We start from the raw sequence: 12,818 nt of genomic DNA, 5'->3' as shown, positions 1-12,818 counted from the left end.
CTTAATTTGATCCATGCAAGGAATAATGGGATGTAATTCAGTCTTTTAGAACATGAATCAGTGCACAGTAAAGGGCCTATCACTGAGTTTGACTGATTACCAACTAAGTCACCATTGTCAACACACCAATCAGGTGATCTTCATTTGTCGATCACAGTATGCAGTTGAGGCTACAGGTGTACAGATGTTCATCAAACTCATGGCTGACATATGAATCAAAGAAACTTTGGTGAGTCTAGATTTTCCCAGTAAAAGCTAATCCATGTGGATGGACTCCTGTATCCATATGGGTGGGTATAACGGTCAACCAGCATGGATCATCCTGCTGGATCAGGGCCCATGCTTGCAATTCAGATACACAAGGGAAAATCTCTATGTTAAAAAGACCTGAGAAGAAGGATTTGTATAATGAAAACATTGTCATCAATGGAGCTAGACTGATTTATACTCGCTGAGGATCTGGCTGAGTTTGTCACATTTCACTGTAGCAATATACCAGGCACCGTTAGAATAAGGATATGTTCTATGTGCATCCACCAAAATGGCAATCAGTCCCCAGAGCCTGAAAATAAATCAAGTGCATTGCACTTCCTGCTTCGTATTTATTTTGGGCCATAATCATCATTACAGTCCTTGTGCATTCTATTAAGCAGAAAACTGACTCAGAAAACCTCTTAGGATTTCTACAGAGTGAAGCCACAATCCACTCAAAGAGACGTCATTCATAATTAAGGTGCAGTCACGGTGCTCAAAATAGCACATCAGACTAGGTCAATTAGAAAGAAAATCAACCTTAATAGCCTCAGCTTTATTCCTCTTTACTGATTCTGTTTGTTTAGACTCACAGAACCCTTTGAAGAAGTTTTGGTGCCAGGGTGGGAGGAAGCTGTGTTCCTTAATAGACATTACTGAAGAATAATGAAAACTCACCAGAAAGATTACTCAAGTCAGTGAGGCATTACTCAAAATGTCACCAGATCAACATCGGGTCAATCATATCTCCCCACAAGGTTTGCAAAAATGGAACAGAACTAAATGCACACGTTTATTTTTCTGCATATGCTCAGGCAATGTTCCCACTAACAGTGGTGTACGCCAGTGAAAAAAAGACATACTTCACACAGTTAAGGTAAGACCTGTGAATATACTGCAAACTGGCTTTTAATCCTGTTGGCTTTTTTTAAATGATTCAAAATATATTGAGAAGTACATTATGGGCCATTTCCAATAGACAACTCTCTGCCTGAGGAAATCATTTCAAAGTGTCCCCAAGATTTCTCGCTAGTTTGATCTTTAGTCATAGATCAAGGGTGAAATTTATCTGCTGAGATCACCTGAGTTCTAGCATGGACCAGTTTGGTTCCACTTGTACCTGTATTGCATGCCCCATTCCCAGTGCTTAAGACAGGTTTCAGTTTTGGCCTTTAGCTGATACATTCAAATGCTATTTGTTTACAGTCTTTGACAAGCTCCATTTAGGATACCTGAGATGTGCCACGTTGAATCTTTATAGCCATGTCACGTTGCATTACTTGTGAGAGCTTTAACACACCTCTGAAATCACTTTACATTTACTTAGGGATTGTCTAGATGAGCATTTAGTTTGTGGCAAGCTGGGGTGTAAATCGACCTCACACTAGCCAGCCGTGCACTAAGTGCCCATGCAGACCCTGCTGCAGTGTCCCAGAAGTTCCCTAGTGAGCTTTGATCTGGTCCAGTTGCGAAGGGGTGTCACTCCACGGCTGCATTAGGAAACCGTTGGAGTGCAGCAGCCGGGTGCACAGGGACAATGAGTGAACAGCAGGCTAACATGGGGTAGGCTTACACCCCACCTTGCTGTGAACTAAAGGTATGTCTACACAGCAAAAAACACCCCACAGCAGTGAGTCTCACAACCTGGGTCAGTTGACTCAGGCTCATGCTACGGGGCTAAAAATAGCAGTGTTGGCGTTCCTGCTCGTGCTGGAACCCAGGCTCTGAAATCCGGTGAGCTTTTACAGATGGGGAAAGTGAGGCATACAGCGGTGAAGTGACTTGCCGAAGGTCACCCAGAGCTGGTAACTGGATTATGCTCTAACTAATTACCTGATGCTTAACTGTCGTTCAGTAACTAGTGCAGCTAACAGAGAATATCTCTTAGATTTAAGGCTCATCTTACTCAAGCCAAGAGTCCCACTGACTTCAGCTGCCATTAACTGGACAACTCACTTGAATAAAGTGAGCAGGATTTAGCTGTTAATATGAGAGCTGATGTAGAATAACTACATGCTCGCTGATTACTAGATTCAACAAGTGTGTCCTACTGGAATATTTTCTGAATGCAGAGTTTTTAACAACCAGTAGTATTTATTTAACCCCCTATATAAAGTCAATGAAAGGGTGTATCAGATCCAAAATTTGAAGGTAAACCATACTGATTGGGTTCCATTGCCAGAACATTCACACCGTTCACACGTGACTGAGGCTTATCATAGAATCATAGATCATAGATTATTAGGGTTGGAAGGGACCTCAGGAGATCATCTAGTCCAATCCCCTGCTCAAAGCAGGACCAATCCCCAAATGGCCCCCTCAAGGACTTAAGCAAGTAGAAGTCAGGACCGATTAATTGTTCTTGCCTGGTGTTACCTAGAGAGCAGGAAGGCTGGAATGAAAGGCTGGAGGAGTTTGAAATACAGCCTCTCCCCTGTTCTCACGTTCTTGCTACAATGTCACGGTACTTTCCTTTACTGGAAAAGAGGAAGAAAGAAGAGATATGGAAAGGGTGCCTGATTGTGTTGTATGGCTTTATACTTTTCAGCTTATGTCTTGGGGAAGAACTCCAGCTATTTCTGTCTCCCCAATCATTACCACTACAGTCTCCTGAAGTGAAGCCAACATAAAAGACCCAGGGCCAGACCGCCAGGCCCAGCTGGCATAAATCAGCACAGCTCTGTTGAAGTCATACAGCGATGCTGATTTATGCCAACTGAGGATCTGGCCCAACAGGTTTAACGCAAACAATTTTTCTGGTGGTTCTTCAGTGAATACATAATTAGTTCAAAAAAGACAAGAGAACAAGACAGACTAAGATGCTTACGCACTCTGCTAGAAAACACACAGCAACCGCATCAGGAGAGACTTCTAAACAATGGATGGAATGTGCTTTCCAACTCTTGTTCATTTCCAATAATGAACAGTGCAGAGCTGGTGACTGGCAGGAAATATGTCACACTATAAGCCTGATTATCCCAATGTAATGGGGACAGTGAATAACTGCAGATAGCAAAAGGGATTTGCAGTGTAATTAGCAGACACCAGGAACATGATCCTGTTTTGGATAACAGTTTGAGATGGGATGTCTGAATTCTACTCTTTTTGTGCTACACGTTCATACTGCTGTGCCTGATTCGCCTCCGATTTACCAAGATGCAAATCAAAAGCAGCTCTGTTGAATTCAATGGAGTTACACACATAGAAGGCCTGGATGCCCCCACTCCAGTGTATGTACACATGTACGTACGCATTTACATACTACATAGATTCTGAACCGGACCCTTACCTGGCATAACTCACAGATAAGTTGATCGACACCAACAGGGGATCTGACCCTCTGGTTTCAACTGAGTTCTCCTGATTTGCCCCTGAGCTTGCGAGAGCAGTCTCCAGGCCCTATGGCCTCAATCTCTCATAGCCTGGACAGAGTGGAGAGCAGGGTGGCTGCAGGGAGCTGGTTGCAGCTACCTGATTCAGCCCTGGTGCAAGTTCAAGCTGCCAGGGTCAACTTTAACTTATGTCACTGGCCTAAGGTCCCTCAGGGACCTTACATGAGTGAAGGGGCAGGCAAAGATGAGCTCAGGTCTGCCATGATCTCTTCCCTCCCTGCCCCTCCTTCCCCTTCCCCTGGGGATGAGAAAGGGCAGAGCTGCCTCCACTAGATTTACACCAACAGAGAGCTACCCGGCACAACAGTGACTAGTCTCCTCTGGTGGCTTGCACTGCCTAATAAACCTGAAAATACAGACTCTATATGTAACGTAACTCAAATATGTAACATAGCTCAGATATGTAAGGAGCCAGCACCTCTTTCATACAAAACCTTTTAATTAAGAGAGTTCTTGATCTGGACTCTCTAGGCCTGATTCTTCACTGCTTTGCACCTTGTATAGTCATTCATGCCTGTGCAGAGTGGCTGTAAAACAGGATCATTATAATCTAGTAGCATTTTATACCCACTTTGCACTCCAGAAAGTGCTGGGCAACAGAGAATCAGGCAGGCAGTACTCAAAAATTACACAGCATTCTATAGTTAATGATGCCAACTCCAGGACAGATCCTCAGCTGGTGAAAACAGGTGCAGCTCCACTGATTTCAACAGACCCTAATTTCCAGCAGCTAAGACTCTGGCCCTAAAATCCTGGAATTTCCCAAAGACTAGAAACACTTATTTTCCACTCTGAATTTCACAGAATGTTTTAGACAATCGGCGATCCAAAGCACTTCATCATTTCGGGTGTGTTTACAGAAAGCAAACAAATCGTGGGGCTGCCCCTCATGGCACAGCCAAAGGTTAAGACCATGCAGCATATTCCCTCCCACTCTCAAATGCTTCTACATTAAGGCTATTTCCTGTTTGGAACCAAAGTGTCAACCACTGATACACAATATAGGCAGGCAGCATAGACACAGCCTGAAATGCCACTCTCGGTGTAATAAAAAAACCCCATGACTATGTCTCTGATGGTAAAATATCACAATGAAACACTAAACTGTGACGCTTCTCTCAAGTAACCACTGTTGGGAATGAAAGATCTACAAGCAGGAAGCTAATCTTGAACTCTCACAGCATTTTGATTTATTTTCAGTTCAAAACAACCTTTTGTTTCAAAATTTCCATTAGCTTTACAAAAATTTCTTTTAAAACTGGTCAAAATAAAAAGGAACATTTGGATTTTGTCAAAATGAAACATTTCTTTCAATCTGAAATGAACTCTTTTTTCACTTTTCAATTCACTGAAAATTTTCCTTGATTTTTCAGAATTCCCAGCAAATCAAAAATTGCGTTATTTGCACAGGTCTAAATCTTCAGATGCCTCAATACCTCTACAAATCAATCCCTTGGTCCAAAGCAATGGGAGTAACTCCAGATTTACCCCAGTGCAGTGGAAAGATGAATTTAGTCCTATTTCTCTAATTGTCTTCTCCAGGACTGACAAAGTTCTATAAAGAACAGAGCTACTCTGTGCACAGCCCCACACAGACATTATCAATGACAGCAAAGTTGTCCCTTGCTCAGGGCACAAGATTGAATTTATTTCCCTGGCATTGCGCTGGAGGTGTGCGAAGGGCTAAGTGTCATGTGAGATAATTACTCCGACACAATCTCACTTCCTGACGCTTCAAAAACTTGACACTTACACGGGTATAAATTGACTCTTCTCCCCGACGAGGGAAGTTGTGTTTGACAATGGACCCAGCTGAGGATCTGTCCCAGAATGAAATTCAAAGTACATAAATAATCGGAATAGGTAGAGTGCAGGAAGAGAATCATGAGCAAAACCATCTTCTCTCTCACCTGTTCTTCAGCTGCGGTTTAACTCCTCCTGACCATGCTGTTTTGCTGTGCTGTAAGTCAGTGGGGATACACTCAGGACTGAGTGAGTGGGAAGCTGGCAGGTCAGTGTGTTCCTTTGCTACACATGTGTCCCTGTCAAAAGAAACCAAGGGAGTGTCAAAGTTCATGGAGTGCCTGAGACAGACAGACAGACACACATACATTAAGATCACTTTCAAAATATCAAAGAAATATGTAGATGGGGGGTATTACATCAAAGCCTCATTTTTGACACACACAAAGGAAAATGTCTGATGGAAAACAGCTGCTAAAAGCCATTGATGTGCCTGTTCTTCTCCATGGGAAAGATGAAAGGATACATCATCACCAAAACTGGATTCGTAGAGTGAAATTCTGCTCTCCGTCATAGCTAGGCAGAGTTTGGTCATTAAAATCCTCCTCCCTAAATGTTTTGGAGCAACTGTGCAATAGATCAACACATATTGTCACTGATCGAGAAGACTCAGCAGCGGGAGCAAATATAGAATGTATAGAGAGAGACAAAGTGGGTGAAGTAATATCTTTTATGAGGCCAACCTCTGGTGGAGGGGACAAGTTTCTGAACTTCACAGAGCTCATCCTCAGGTCTGGAGAAGGTAACCAAGGTTAATGCATTAACCTAACGAGAAGTACAAATGCTAATAGTGAGAAGGGGCAGCCATTGTGCCAGGTCCTGAACTTAATACATAGTAAAAGGCAGTCCTTGGCCTTTGAGATCCTACAGTCTACACCAGGGGTGGGCAAACTACAGCCCATGGGCTAGATCCAGCCCACCAGCCATTTTAAGCCAGCATGCGAGCTCCCACTGGGGAGCGGGGTCTGGGGCTTGCCCCGCTCCAGCACTCCAGCCGGGGTGCAGGGCCGGGGGTTGTATCACGTGGCTCCTAGAAACTGCGGCATGGCCCTGCTCTGGCTCCTAGGCATTCCAATGGCCCCCTCCAGCACTCCAATTGGAGCTGCAGGGGCAGTGCCTGCTGATGGGGCAGCATGCAGAGCCGCCTGGCTGTGCTTCCCCGTAGGAGCTGGAGAAGGGACATGCCGCTGCTTCCAGGAGCCGCTTGAGGTAAGCGTGCTCAGGGCCTGCACCCCTGCCCTAGCTCCATCCCTGATCCCTCTCCCACCCTCCGAACCCCCCGGTCCCAGCCCAGAGCACTCTCTTACATCCCAAACTCCTCATCCCCAGCCCCACCCCAGAGCCCACCCTGCCTAGCCGGAACCCTCACCCCCCCCCCACACCCCACTCCTCCACCCCAGCCCGGAGCCCCTCCTGCACCCTGAACTCCTCATTTCTGGCCCCACCCCAGAGCCCGCACTCCCAACCACAGCCCTTACCCCCTCCCGCACCCCAACAAGAATTTTAGTTATAAACTGGGGACGCATCCGTTGGAAGTAACGGAGGAGGAGGAGGACTTTGGAGTATTGGCTGGTCACAGGATGACTATGAGCCGCCAATGTGATATGGCCGTTAAAAAAGCTAATGCAGTTTTAGGATGCATCAGGCGAGGTATTTCCAGCAAAGATAAGGAGGTGTTAGTACCGTTAAATAAGGCACTGGTGAGACCTCATCTGGAATACTGTGTGCAATTCTGGTCTCCCATGTTTAAGAAGGATGAATTTAAACTGGAACAGCTTTAGAGACGGGCTACAAGGATGATCCGAGGAATGGAAAACCTGCCTTATGAAAGGAGACTCAAAGAGCTTGGCTTGTTTAGCCTAACCAAAAAAGGTTGAGAGGGAATATGATTGCTCTTTATAAATATATCAGAGGGATAAATATTAGGGAGGGAGAGGAATTATTTAAGCTTAGCACCAATGTGGACACAAAAACAAATGGATATAAACTGGACACTAGGAAGTTTAGACTTGAAATTAGGTGAAGGTTTCTAACCATTAGAGGAGTGAAGTTCTGGAACAGCCTTCCAAGGGGAGTAATGGGGGCAAAAGACATATCTGGCTTTAAGATTAAGCTTGATAAGTTTATGGAGGGGATGGTATGATGGGATAGCCTAATTTTGGCAGTTAATTTGGCAATTGATCTTTGATTATCAGCAGGTAAGTATGCCCAGTGGTCTGTGATGGGATGTTAGATGGGTTGGGATCTGAGTTACTGCAGAGAATTCTTTCCTGGGTGCTGGCTGGCGAGTCTTGCCCACATGCTCAGGGTTTAGCTGATCACCATATTTGGGGTTGGGAAGGAATTTTCCTCCAGGGCAGATTGGCAGAGGCCCTGGAGGTTTTTCGCCTTCCTCTGCAGCATGCGGCACAGGTCATTTGCTGGATGATTCTCTGCAGCCTGAGATTTTAAAATCACAATTTGAGGATTTCAATAACTCAGACATAGGTTAGGGGTTTGTTATAGAAGTGGATGGATGAGATTCTGTGGCCTGCATTGTGCAGGAGATCAGACTAGATGATCATAATGGTCCCTTCAGACCTTAAAGTCTATGAGTCTATAACCCCAATTTTGTCAACATTCATGGCCCACCATACAATTTCTATTTCCAGATGTGGCCCTCGGGCCAAAAAGTTTGCCCACCCCGGTCTACACAGACAAGACAAAAGTTACAAGAAAGGAAACGTTATCCCCATTTTAGAAATGAGGCCTTAAGACATTAAGTGACTGGCCCAACGTCACAGTGGAAGTCTGTGACAGAGCCAGGAACTGACCGCTGACCTCCTGTCTCTGAGGCTAGTGCCTTAACCACAAGAACATCCTTCTTTCCTGTAAGAGGAGCAGGAGCTGTGCTGCAGATCTGAGGAACTTAGCTTGGGTGAACACTAGTTCTTCTTGTTTTAAGGCTGTATTGCAGGCTAGCTTTGCTAAGAGCAAAACCATTGATCTTACACCGGTAGACAAGTCCTACCTACGCGGAATGATGGCGAGATAGAAAGGTGTATCCACAGTTCAACGTTCTTCCAATCAGATTAACACACAAAGGGCTAGCCCACCCCATCAAAACCAACACAGATGATTATTAATGATGGCTATTCTTTTAGCAGAGAAAATAAAATCTCTCGAAACACTGGGTGTTCTGAATGATTCTAATTTTCACAGTCAAATGTGGGTCCGGTTTACAGTCACCTCTCTGCTAACGTAAGGAAAACACTGCATAAAAATCTGTATGAGATGCATGCTCTTTCCCTGTCTTTCCTTCACTCCTGCCTAGCCCTGAGGAGAGCTGCAGACTAAGATGGAGAGTAATTGTCCCTTGTTCTACGTTTAATAGGCTTCAGTCTGAGAGCACATGCCAACATATGAAGCTTTAGATATTTCGGATGGCTTGGATTCCATTCCTGTGAGAGGCCAGCCTTCTTTGTATCCATTTAAATCCTCCCCCTCCAATCCCCTCTCCCCCGCAAGCCCCCCACGTGTCAGGCAAGAATTTTAAGTCTCACATTGCAGATGAGATATACCAGGGAAGCAGCAGCACTTTCACCTAGATTGGGGAATTTCATTGGTCCAGAACTAGACAGAATGGCCTCCTTCCTCCGTCTGCTTATCTGTGTCTGCATTTTACCCCAAATCCTGCCGTAGCTGCCTTGTTTAAAACCAAATCTCACTCTATTTTGCCTCTCACCCAGTGTAACCGTGTCCTACTCCCCTCTGTATAAACCTCTGGGGAACCTTGTGGGTAGGCGTAAGGGGGCGTTATTTAGCAACTGAGACAGTGGGGCCTCACAGTTACTCGATGCATATACAAAACAATACAAACTGATGGACCAATGCCAAACAAAATAGATCTCCCTCTGTATAAAGCCAACCAGATTCCTCTCAGGAAAAAGCCTTCATGAATACTGGGAGCCAAATTTCTCATGTTACACCAGTGACGTCACTGAAGCCAATGGCTTCACTTCACCTCTTGCACCAGTTTCATCAATATAGTTACTATTACTCCTGATTTATGCCTGTGTGGGAGAAGACTATTTCAGTGCAAGATAGAGCAGAGAGAAGAGAACTGGGCTCGATAAGATTAAACTTAACCTCTTTTTTGAAAAAAATAAATATTATTGCTTATATTGCAGGAGTGCCTAGAGGACAGAAGTGATGAAGTGAGAATTCATCATGTTTTGTATGAATATTCTGTGTGCCTCAGTTTCCCCCATGTGCTGCATGGTTAACTAGGTGGGAGGAAAAGGTTGTGTACCCTTTGCAGAGCTCCAGGTATGACTGATGCCTGGCTGTCTGGGCCTAACCCCATGCTATGAAGAGTCTCAGAAGACAATTGCTTGGACTTTTGGTACCTAGCAAATAACAACTGTGGAAGATCCACCCCTCCGCAGAAAGCCAGCCTGGTTTGACCAGTTGGAGAACAAAGGGCTAGGAGGAGGGCCAGGTGACAATGTTTGCCTGGGAACAAGGACAAAGGCCTGAGGAGGGGCCAGCGGGGGGTTGTTAAGTGTGGGTTGCTGGAAGCAGGAAAAGCTTCTGAACTGGGACTAACAAAGTGTCACAGGAGAGCTCTGGGCTCTGAACTGACCCAAATGGCCTATGTTGTAACTCTCTGTTCTCTGTGACAACCAAGGACTTTTGACGCTGCGTTCCAGACATCTAATACGCTCTTCTGCTTTTACAGCGCTGTCTGGGAGTCACTCCAGATAAAGGAAACTGGGGGTGCATTGTGTAAGTCTCCCTCCGGGGTCCAATCCAGGTGGACTTGCTGCAGGGAGCTCACGGCATAAAGCAGGTGTGCGGAAGGCTCTGAGTTTCGGTTCCAGGAGCTGTGAAGCCATGGGGTTTGCCCCAGTGAGTGTGACCCTAAGGGGGCTGATGCATTGAAGGAGCTCTCCCAGGGACCAGACCTGCGGATCTGTGACAACAGGGCCCCAAAATGTCAAGCTCTTTGCAAACATACAGCAAAGAAATGGCCCCTACCCTGCAGAGCTTACACATCTGCTCTACTTGTTTCTAGACAGAGCTGCTCTTGGGGGGATCTTTGTTACAAGTGAGACATGGAAGCATCTGAGAAATCTATTCTTGCAAGATTTCCAGCACCCTTTGGCGGACCTCAGCAGATCAGAAAAGCCCTCAGCTGATTGACGCTGATTGGTAACTTGTCTCAAAAATGAGGAGCTTGACCCTGCATTCTTTGTGTACTCAAAATTCCTACTGATTTCAGTAGCTTTGGGCACATACAAAATCTAGAGATTTGGTCTCTTTGGTGGTTTGCTATCACTAGTACAAAGCAGGATATACAGCTATACTATTGCACTGATACTAGGCCAAATCCTAGGTCCTGTAATTCTGCAGAGGAGAGCCTAGCTCTGATAGAGAAGCAGTGTGGCCAGCCAAAAACCACAAGTGAGCCTTCCCTCGCTCCATGAGACAGGCTTAAAATACATGGAATTTAAGAATGACCCATTTGGGGTTCTTTTCATTTGCCTGGTGGGGTTGGAGCCTTCAGGAGGCAGTCAGGCCATGGTTTCAGGCCTTTCTTGGCAACCATGAGAACAGAAATGTACTGTGTTTATTAACAAAAGCTGGGAGTCTCCTACAATCACATGACTCCAGGAGTTGGGGTTTTAAGAAAAATACCAAATATTGCAAAACTCATGCTCAAGTTATGAGAGCTGGCAAGTGGCAATACTGGAGAAGAGAGAGCACCACTTCTACCCAACATCCCTCCGAGAACCGGTCGCTTCTTCCGTGGGAGTGAATGGGGCTGCCTGACTACAGAATAGCTCTTCAGCTGCTCCCCAGGAAGCCAGTTCCCCCAGGAACTGCTTAGCATCCCTGGGTGCTCATACTGGCCAGGCTGTGGGGTTGTGGCCAGGTTCCTCCCCATGCAGCAGCAGGGTCAGGATGTGGCCCATCGGCTGCCGTTTTGGCCTGACACAACCGTGCGGAGTGGATACAGAGAAGCAGCAATTTTATTTCTAATCCTCCATTAGTCAACCCATGGAAACAGTAACCAACCATCAGCTCATCTTCTATGACAAAGGGGAAGATAGACCCTGGTGTAACGAGCTGTCTCATTCTGGGGAGATGGCGGGATCCAACTGAAATGTTAAGAGTCTCAGGACATGCACTTGTCCTTAGCTCTGGGGCAAATTCTGACATCACTACTCAGGGCCTGATTCTCAGTTACATTTTATGCCCCTCTGGTAGTGTAAAGAGGCCTTAAAGTGAGTGTAACTAATTTATGCCATTTGAAGTCCCCAGGGGCGGCAAAATGCCTAGAGTCACGGGACCAGCGGACCCTCTGCAGGCAAGCTGTCGAAGGCAGCCTGCCTGCCGCCCTTGCGGCGCTGGCAGAGTGCCCCCCACAGCTTGCCGCCCTAAGCATGCGCTTGGCATGCTGGGGCCTGGAGCTGCCCCTGGAAATCCCCTCCTTGCACTGCCAGATTGGTGGAGAGTGCGTTTAGCAATAGCCTACCCGAGCTAACTTGAATCCAGCTAGCCCAGATAACAGTAGCAATGAAGCCAATGCATGCTCCAACATGAGCAGTACAACCCAGCACGGGCCCTGGGGAAAATACGCTGCTCACGAGCCCACCCTGGAGCCTGCGCTGTCGTCGCTGCTGTTGTTACCCACACTAGCTGGGGCAGGCTAGCCTGTGCCCAGCATTGGGCAGTATACACGTACGCCTTAGTGTAAATGAGAAATACTCATTAACATTTTGCACCAACCCGTTCAGGGAGTTCGAAGTTAATATATTCCTAGTGTCCAGTATGTGGCACAGAAATGGAAGGATCAGCACCAAACTTTTCGGAAACACCAACAGGTGCTCTTTGGTAAAATAACTTTCCATTCTTCTTGTGACAATGCACTCCATATGCTTTATGAAAACATGCTTATAAACGTGAAGATGTCGTCACTGGAATATGCTTTATGCAAAACGTCTCTTGTAAGGCATCATTACAAAGCTTATAATCTACTGAGTGTGGTCATCCTATTTGTATGCATATATCACTCCTGTATCAGAAGCTAGAAATATGAAGTATAACTCTGAGGTCCTATTGTAATTCTGCAAAGTGTGGGCCATTAATGGTGGTTTAGAATCTTGACGGCTCCCATTGACTAGGACAATTGGTTGAAGATGTTCCTGTGTACACGTAGGCCAGCCCCTGGGTAAAGAAGAATGAGGTCTTACAGTGACATGTGACCATGTCACCTGATAATGAAATCCATCTTAAAACTGATACTTTTCCATTTAGAAGGAGGCCCCAGAGAGACAAAAGATTCCCGCCTTGTGCCAAAGCTATAAAAGGGAGTGGAAGAGAACA

General features: G+C 45.8%; 1 protein-coding gene across 2 annotated transcripts in view; it reads right to left on the bottom strand.

Annotated features, from left to right (window-relative positions):
* SHROOM3 (shroom family member 3) overlaps nucleotides 1-12,818 on the bottom strand; it is a 258,394-nt gene that overhangs the window by 37,856 nt on the left and 207,720 nt on the right. For both annotated transcript variants that reach the window (XM_050945100.1, XM_050945101.1), the window contains exon 3: nucleotides 5,555-5,686. In XM_050945100.1, the coding sequence (XP_050801057.1) occupies nucleotides 5,555-5,686 (132 nt within the window). The remainder of the gene's footprint in view (nucleotides 1-5,554; nucleotides 5,687-12,818) is intronic.

Source organism: Gopherus flavomarginatus, chromosome 3, assembly GCF_025201925.1.
Source record: "Gopherus flavomarginatus isolate rGopFla2 chromosome 3, rGopFla2.mat.asm, whole genome shotgun sequence".
Classification (NCBI taxonomy): Eukaryota; Metazoa; Chordata; order Testudines; family Testudinidae; genus Gopherus; species Gopherus flavomarginatus.
Note: the sequence above shows the minus strand (reverse complement) of the source record. Positions and strands in the feature narration are given on the sequence as shown.